Below are 9,272 nucleotides of genomic sequence, written 5' to 3'. Positions count from 1 at the left end.
ACCCTGATGGCTTTTCTTTTTTTGGGGGGGGGGGCGGGGGTGGAGGGCAACATTCTTTCCCTGCACTACTCTCACTGAAAAGTAAATACATAAATGAATTAATACATAAACACACTGCCATGAGATTTACAGTCTGTGTTTTATTTTAAAATAATAAAATGTTATACAGAATCTCATATATAAGCATTTCATTTATATCATTATAAACATATTTGTCTATCTTCATATTTTTCATAATCGATGGATTGTGAATGTCCAATAAATAACTAATATCGCTTCTGTTCAAATCTAGGTTAATATATATATCTATATATATATATATATCTATATATATATATATATATATATATATATATATATATATATATATATAGATATATATATATATATATAGATATATATATATAGATATATATTTTTTTTTTAATATAGCGTTTAAATCTAAAAAATATGGAAAATGGTAAACTAGATTAGCAACACTAAAATAGAAAGAAAAAATATGATTACATTTTTTGGCAGGGAAAGTTTGTCCTGAAAAGCTTCTAAACAGTAAACTTCTATCCCAACAAGTACACGCTTGACCACAAAGTAGACTTTTTTTGTAAATTACACAACACGATTTTTTTTCAATCCGCTAATACCTTAGTGACTAGTATTTTTTTTGTTTTGTTTTGTAACTTTATTAGATTACTACATTTAAATGTCAGATTCATATATTAAGAAAGCAGCATCACTTTTTTTCTAATTTCCAAAAAACATAAATAATACCTTAAGTTTTAAAGATTAGTCTGTGCCTTGCCAAGGGTTCTCTTGGCAGCCATTTCTGGGTTTCTTTGTAAGCAACAGAAGAGCAGCTTGTTCCACAGTTAGCCAATCAGAGGTGATAGGGGTGGGACGTAAACACTTTTTAAAATGTTTGTGTGTAGGTGCTAGATTTCTGCAATTCAGTTTTCAGAAACTTGCGTGGCTCTCAAGAAGTGTTTTCTAGCAAATAGAATGAAAAAAAGAAGTGTCCAACGGGCAAAGTATAACGTTAAAACGTGTCGTCCCTCACACCAATGTTGTTGTCGGGTGTCGGGCAATATGAATTGCACACCACTGCAATTATACCTGGTAGGGACTCGGATTTGGTGTGACAGACACAGATTGATTTGACAATTACCACTCATGCAAGTCAAAAATATCCGGTTTTAAAGACTAAACAGAGGTGGCATTTAGAATACAGAGGCCCAACACATGCTACTTTCAATGAAAAACGGTTATCATCAGAAACCGCCTTTTAACAGAGCTTGTTCCATTCTGCAGTTTCGCTGGCATTCATTATAAATGCATATGGCACCTTTATTTCAGCAGGTCAGTCTGTCTAGATGTCTATCTCTATATTCAGTATGCCAACTCGGTGTATTCGAGATACATGTACTGTATATCTTTAGATGTGTCTACTAAACAAAGGCTGTTTCCATTTTTTGACACATTGCTGTTTTAGAAAATGGGCGGTATATTTTAAAAACACATTCACAAACAGACAGGTTCAGTAGGTGGCACCCTACATCTGAAATGATTGATCAAGCATCAATCTATTTATAAAGAAAATTTGAAATTCAGTTTTGAATGTTTATTTATTTATTTATTTATTTTTTAAAGAAAGAAAAATGTAAGCAAGCAAGTAGTCACATCGCACAACTTGACAGATTGAAATCCTGTGAGCATGTTTGAATGTGCCTGAAATGCATTTATTATGTTTATGTAGTCTGGATAGTATAAAACACCATTTCACAGTGCTGTGTTTTTAATAAATAGGGTTTCCCCAGTAATGTCACAGTTTTTTCTCCAGAAGCTGTTTTGCTACTTGCCTCTCAGGCTACATTTTTAATTCCCTGCCACAGTCTATCAGCCAGTGTGTACAGACTGCATTTGTTGTCAGCAGACGAAGGCACCTCATACCTCATTCTGACAGCTAACTTGCACTACCACTATAATATAAGTTAAGAACCTTTTTCACCAGAGTTCTGCTAAATGTATCAATATACATGATAGGCGCAGAAGTACGTATACCATGTTTCTGCAGGCATCAAACTTGAGCAAGCCTGATCTGAACAGTAGTTTGTGCGTCTGTCACATTTTGTCTTGAAGTGTGTATACCTAGTTGTAAGAGGCACAATGTCATATACAGAAAATACCTGTGATATGTACAGTAGTACACGCTTATTTAAACTTTTTTTTTTGGTAAGTGAACTGTCAGTCAGTCATATGACTGATTTAAATAGTCTTCCTGTTAGCCCTGTATTATGACATGTATAAGAGCTGTACAACCGACTGCCGGGACTACATATTTCACAATCTTTGACAGTGGGTTGATAGTAGGCAATTAATATTGATTGTATTGCCAGTGTTATGGCAGGTTGTCAGGATGTGAGTGGTGCGGGTAATGATCCAGTGTCCACAACAACGGGCGTATTTACAAAAAGTCTTGGGTTTTTAATTAAACAAACCACTCCCCTCTACCAGCAATGGTATTGGGGAATTTACAGTGGGTTTGAGGTCCCAAAAACGATAAAACAATTAATCCAGTTCCAGGGTGCAGTTCCCATGCTCCGTGGTGTGGTGGTGGTGCAGTTGGTCCGTGGTGCTGTATCAGGTTGAGGTGTGGTGGTGGTGCAGGTGCTCTGTGGTGAGGTATCAGGTTGAGGTGTGGTGGTGGTGCAGGTGCTCTGTGGTGAGGTATCAGGTTGAGGTGCGGTGGTGGTGCAGGTGCTCTGTGGTGCTGTATCAGGTTGAGGTGCGGTGGTGGTGCAGGTGCTCTGTGGTGCTGTATCAGGTTGAGGTGCGGTGATGATACAGGTGCTCCGTGGTGCTGTATCAGGTTGAGGTGCGATGGTGGTGCAGGTGCTCTGTGGTGCTGTATCAGGTTGAGGTGCGGTGGTAGTGCAGGTGCTCTGTGGTACTGTATCAGGTTGAGGTGCGGTGATGATGCAGGTGCTCTGTGGTGCTGTATCAGGTTGAGGTGCGGTGGTGGTGCAGGTGCTCCGTGGTGCTGTATCAGGTTGAGGTGCGATGGTGGTGCAGGTGCTCTGTGGTGCTGTATCAGGTTGAGGTGCGGTGGTGGTGCAGGTGCTCTGTGGTGCTGTATCAGGTTGAGGTGCGGTGGTGGTGCAGGTGCTCTGTGGTGCTGTATCAGGTTGAGGTGCGGTGGTGGTGCAGGTGCTCTGTGGTGCTGTATCAGGTTGAGGTGCGGTGGTAGTGCAGGTGCTCTGTGGTACTGTATCAGGTTGAGGTGCGGTGGTGGTGCAGGTGCTCCGTGGTGCTGTATCAGGTTGAGGTGCGATGGTGGTGCAGGTGCTCTGTGGTGCTGTATCAGGTTGAGGTGCGGTGGTGGTGCAGGTGCTCTGTGGTGCTGTATCGGGTTGAGGTGCGGTGGTGGTGCAGGTGCTCTGTGGTGCTGTATCAGGTTGAGGTGCTGTGGTAGTGCAGGTGCTCTGTGGTGCTGTATCAGGTTGAGGTGCGGTGGTAGTGCGGGTGCTCCGGGTGGTAGTGCTGGCTCCGTAGCTTCAGCTCCCGTGGTGTCCGTCTGCACAAAATACAAAAACACAACAATAATGCTCCGGCGTCTTTACCATTTCAGTGTAAGGGGCCTGTGGCAGTGTGCCCCACCCCTGTGTGTATTTTGTGTTATATGTTGCATGTGGTGTGTTAATGTTGGTGTATATGTATTGGTGCACGGGATATAAATGGGTCTGTGTAAGTAGAGTGATTTAAAATATATAGTTGTATTTTAGGCACGGGGATTGCACAATCACTTCACATGCAGATAAAGTATGTAATAGTATGTGAGCACGGGGATTGCACAAATTAGTTAATGTGCTGGGATTCAAGTGAATAATTAATTAGTAATTGAATCCCGGCACAACTGTGTATGTGTGTGTGTGTGTATGTGTGTGTGTGTATATATATATATATATATATATATATATATATATATATATATATATATATATATATATATATAATATATATATAGGCACAAACCACAAACCACTCACTCGGGGCTGTGTGTTCAGTGAGTGGAGAACAGTTGTGGAGAGGAGAATTAAGAAAAGAAAAAAATAAATATTACAATTGCTATTTCGTGCTGGAAGGACCAGCACGATACTTGTTCATTTGTTTTGACTCAACGTGTTTGTTTGTCTGTTCGTCCACTGTTTGTTTAGTGTTAGTCCGTTTTGTTTGTTTGTATTTATTTTGGCCTAAAGTGTCGTGTGCTATTATTGTTTAAATATTTTATTTATTTAATCCAATAAAACACTGAGCGCAGCCATTGCGTCTCAGTTTCAACTCCAGTACTGCCTGTCTGGGTGTCCCTTCCGAGTATGTGACGTCATCCACCAGCCGTATTGTCACAAGGCCGTACTCCTGTAGCTGCGTCCCCTTTGTACTGCCAAACTCAATCCCTGTGATGAGCACGCTGTCACGCTCTATCCAATTGCCACGAGCAACACAGCTGATCACAATAGAGCTGTTCAGCAGTCTTACAGCTACGCCCTTTCACCAAGATGGCCGACGTCTGGTTCCCGTCCTACCATCGAGTCGGCCAATCCCTGTGAAGGGGTACCACCAACCTTATTCAGTGCCCCATTAGGTTGGGAGGTAGATTTACAGTTTGGATTCATTCTGTCCCGTTCACACAGATGTTTTGCCCAGTCTTTCTAAACTCTTTTTCTACATTACAAAGAGATGCCAGGGAGTTTATTATAATGCTGTGTATTTCATCAAGGCAATCGGATGGAGAAATAAAAGGGTATTCCACAGAGAATGCTTTTGTTTTTTATACACAAACACCCATTTCTATTTTTTTTTCTAGTTTTGCTACTAATATACTAATAATTTAAGGTCCGGTATATACTTTATATCAGAGGTGCCCAATCCTGGTCCTGGAGGGCCGGTGTCCCTCCTGGTTTTTGTTCCAACTGTACAACTTCTAATAAGTGCTTGATTGGTCCAATTAAGTAATTTAGGGGGCAGTTGGAACAAAAGCCAGGAGGACACCGGCCTCCTGCTTTATATAATGTACAGACTTTAGATAATTATTCGTTTGTGATAGGAGCAACACTTGTATCCAGAATAAATTAATGACTTATAGTTCAACAGCATAAGCTGACATCAGTTATTTTTCAAAATAAACCCTCAGGATTAATTTGTGTACTGTCCAGTTAAAATCTAGTCAAGTCAACTAAAGTTGGGTTTCATTAGTGGAAACAAAAATGCATATTCTTCCGCACATCTCTCCCCTTAATTAAACAGGAAGAATGTTTCAGAAGGCTTTGTCGAGCCATGACAACACTGACCATTACAAAGATGGGAGACTAAGGGAGACATCTAGTACTGAACATGTCACCTTAATGTATCAAAAGGCATTTTAATTGTGGCACTATTATCCAGTTACAGTTAGTGACTTTTAAAAACTAACAAATAACAAAAACCATGATAACTGTTACAAGATATTTTATTGTTTACATTTTGTTAAAAACAAATTGGTTTAAGTGCTTCATTCAAAACAATGCATGAGACAGAGCGAATGGAAGAGCATGGGGTATGATGTATAGAATTACCTGCAGTGCAACAAGTACTTCATGCATTAATGTTGTAATATAAAATGCTATTTTAAATCTCTGATTTCTTTGTTTCAGTTTTTGGCTCTGGGCACACATTTTGGCAAGGTGTTTCTATTGGACATACAGGGGAATGTAACCCAGAAGTTTGACATTGTGAGTATTCTTTACTGAGCTGTGAAGTCAGTGTGCCTGGTGTGTGAATGAGAAAAGAAAACTTTACCATAACAACCTTGCATAGATTGCCTCTTAGCGTGTGTACTACTTGGACCACTGTAAAAAGATACACAGTATGCCTAAGGACAAGGTGAGTGTACTGTGCTGTCAATGGGGACATACAGTTTTAAAAAATAACATTCATTTTAAATGACTATTTAGTGAAACTACCAAAAGCATCTACGGTATCTGTTGACAAATAAAACAGTGTTTTTGATGGCATGTGTTGATTGGGAGAAAAAAAAAAAAAAAAAAAAAAAAAAAATTCCACGCTTGAATAGATTGACGCTATGTCAGTGTATTTTGTGTTATAATAATTACTTGGTTACTGGAAGCTGTATAGGTTCCTAAATGATGGTATAAACAAATATATAACTTCAAAAGGAACCTTATTGCATCCTTACAAATCCTTCCATCCTTCCAAGTTACTCATTTGTGACCGTTTACTACTTCTGTAGTTTTATCATTTTACTTCATACTCAGCGAGTGGTTTCACAGTCCAAGATTAGTCCTATTAGGACTACCAGATGTTACTTTAGGAAAGGTAGTTCAAGGTTAGTGCTCATCGGGGTCCGTAAAACCAGGCAAGTCTTTTTTTAATACTGGTACATGTTGCATGTAACACCTGTGAACCTGATGATCAGCTTACTTATATAAAACAAATATACCTCTCCTGGACATTACAGTGGGAAGAAAACAATTAAAACATCACAGAAACCATCTGATACAATACATATACACTGCTGTGGGACTGGCTCATTGTACACAGGTTGTATCCTTGATTTTTATTTCCAATCAATATACATGCAAGCAGGTTAGCAATTCAGTTCTGCTAATTAAACGCTTCTTTAGGACAGTATTGGAATAATGTTGACTGAATAATGGATGCAGCCAAAATACCACAATGACATTCTTAATTGAGCAATGGCCAACTTGATTTTACTTTCAAACTTCCCATTCCTGCATCATAAAATGATTTATACTATATTATACTTATGGTCTATATAGTAATCGTTATTAATAGAATACTTAAACACAATACATGTAATTGTGTATTAAATATAGATTGTTTCATTGCATAATATCAAAATGATCAAAGATCTGTTTACCTCCCCATATTTCTCATAGTCCAGCATAGGGCCTGATGCAGTTCTGCAATGTCCCTGAGATTATCTTGGTTTTATTTATTGTATGATTACTACATTGTCACCCAAACTCAAGTGTCAATTTCTATTCAAAACAGCCTCATCCTCCACAGCAACAGCGATAACATTTAACAGCGATACCACTCAAGTGGAATTGAATATATGATCATAATAATTAGATCAATTAATTGCATATCTTAAAGTACCCAGCGCTAACAAAATAATCCAAGTAAATCTTATCCAGTATGTATTGTCGTCACTTCATAGAACTCTCATTTTCCTATGTGCACAAACTATGTAGACATGTATTTGGCTTTTAATATTTTTTTGGTTTTTTTTGCAAAGCATTTGCAAGCAAAAAAACATTTTGCCATCTGTTCCATGCTGCACTTCCCTATGAAGGAATGCGGCTGACACACGTAATTTGCTTCTGGGAATTTTATTTCTTGTAGGAAACAATTTTGATGTTTATTTTTATTTTTTTCAGGCAATGAAAAATATGTATTTCTTCAGAATGTTTTAAACTATAATTCTGAATATTTTCCATGTATCCTTTAAGGAACTCAAAATCCCAGAAGCTTCATGCATTGTTTTGCATTTGAGTACCAATCTCTGCTTTCCCCATGAATGTTAACATGGTTCCTTCAAGTTGACTGGAAGTGTTGCATTAAGTTCCATATGATATGAAATTGTACTCAACTTTTTGTACTGCTTCACATTCTTATACACAGCTGTGCTCTTTTTGTAAATACTTACACTGTATAATAAGAGCACGTGAACGATCTGTGAATCGATTAATCGTAATGTAATCTAATCTAATAAATCCAATTAAATATAGAATTACCAGTCTACCCTGAAACATTCAGTAAAAAGACAGCTTTGTATTAAAATGAAGTCCCAGTAACATCTTGATGTTGTGAGTGTTTATAATCATTCTATAATATCTAAAACTTTTCAGTACGACACATTTCTTTGAAGAATCAAGCTTTTTCATTCTTTGAACGGTTGTGCAGTTTGCTATTCTTCAGAGTAATAGCATATGACATATCTGTAATAGCTCAGACTTATAATGTAGAGAAACAAAGCACTGATTGAAATTGCGGTTTGGCAGATATTTGAACTAAAGTGACCTCAAACGACCTTGTCAGCTGACACTGTCAGCTTTTTACGCTTTTAATGCTGGGCAGCCTGCTCACACTCTGTGGCTACAGCAGAGTTTTAAAAGGTTTTGTACCGGTTATTAAAAGACTCTCACCTTTCACTGTTTCAGATTCTGTGTCCTGCCTGTGATGGTGTAAGGCCATGTGACCTTTTTTTTTAAACTCGCCCCTCTGCTTCATTTCATTTCCATAGGGAGGCAGCATTTCATAAAAATAATCAATTATCCATTTGTTAGGCGGAGAGGCTTTACAAATTATACATTAGCTGATTGATTTCTTATTTTTCCTGTTAGGGGACTGTGAGTAAAAGGTGACTTGACATTAGGTGTCCTGGGAGACAACTTTGCCACAATGAACACAATTAATGGGAACTTCCCATATAGGTGTGATTTCTTTTTCCCGTAATTGAAGGGCTGACATGATCACAGTAAGTGTTTTAGTTTTTCTTCCATGGACAGATAGATAATTGATTAACGGGACCCCTGTTCATTGTTCAGAGGTGGTTGTTGTTTTTTTTTTTCTGGAAGCAGAAACCGGTTGTGTCGTATAAGGAAGTTCTTCAGTTGTGTTAATTTGTTTTACATTTTGAGGGTCGTTCCCTGGACCTGTGGAATTGTAAGTGTGTGATTGATCAGTGGCTGCCGTCACAAGGGCACCCATGGAAGCGAGGTGATGCGTCTCAGTAGGTTTTTTCCTGGTTAAACATTTCATTCATTCATTCATTCATTCATTCATCCATTTTCTCACTTATTTAAATAAATGAATGTGATGCAGTGTGATGGAGTGTGTTGACCAAAAGGGGAGAAGGAGAGGTGATCCTAGCTTCCATGCCCAGCTTAGTCAGTGACTTATTTTATAAACTAGGCAGGTCATTTAACCTTCTTGTTCTTCACTCTGCTGTATTATTCAGTAGAAACAGCTCCCCATTGTTTATCAAAGAATGTTAACCCAGTGTAGAAATCTGAAAGACATATTCGAGTGTAAATGTTACAAAACTAATGACAACTACTCAGAGGTTTCCTTAAGGACAGGACTGTTCAATTCAATTTTACTAAGGTTCCTGACATTTGATATTTACTTTTATTTTAACCTGTTTTCTTGTAACACTTTTGTGCTGCTAGGAACTGTAACCAAACTATTTTTAT

At 38.2% G+C, this 9,272-nt stretch overlaps 1 protein-coding gene across 3 annotated transcripts in view; it reads left to right on the top strand.

Moving 5' to 3' along the window:
• The window catches only part of LOC117400457 (vacuolar protein sorting-associated protein 41 homolog), a 63,809-nt gene that overhangs the window by 18,538 nt on the left and 35,999 nt on the right, over positions 1 to 9,272 (top strand). For all 3 annotated transcript variants that reach the window (XM_059023062.1, XM_034000470.3, XM_034000469.3), the window contains exon 4: positions 5,685 to 5,762. In XM_059023062.1, the coding sequence (XP_058879045.1) occupies positions 5,685 to 5,762 (78 nt within the window). The remainder of the gene's footprint in view (positions 1 to 5,684; positions 5,763 to 9,272) is intronic.

This window comes from Acipenser ruthenus, chromosome 4 (genome assembly GCF_902713425.1).
Source record: "Acipenser ruthenus chromosome 4, fAciRut3.2 maternal haplotype, whole genome shotgun sequence".
NCBI lineage: Eukaryota > Metazoa > Chordata > Actinopteri > Acipenseriformes > Acipenseridae > Acipenser > Acipenser ruthenus.
The sequence above is the reverse complement of the archived record's forward strand: the minus strand, read 5'-3'. Positions and strand labels throughout refer to the sequence as shown.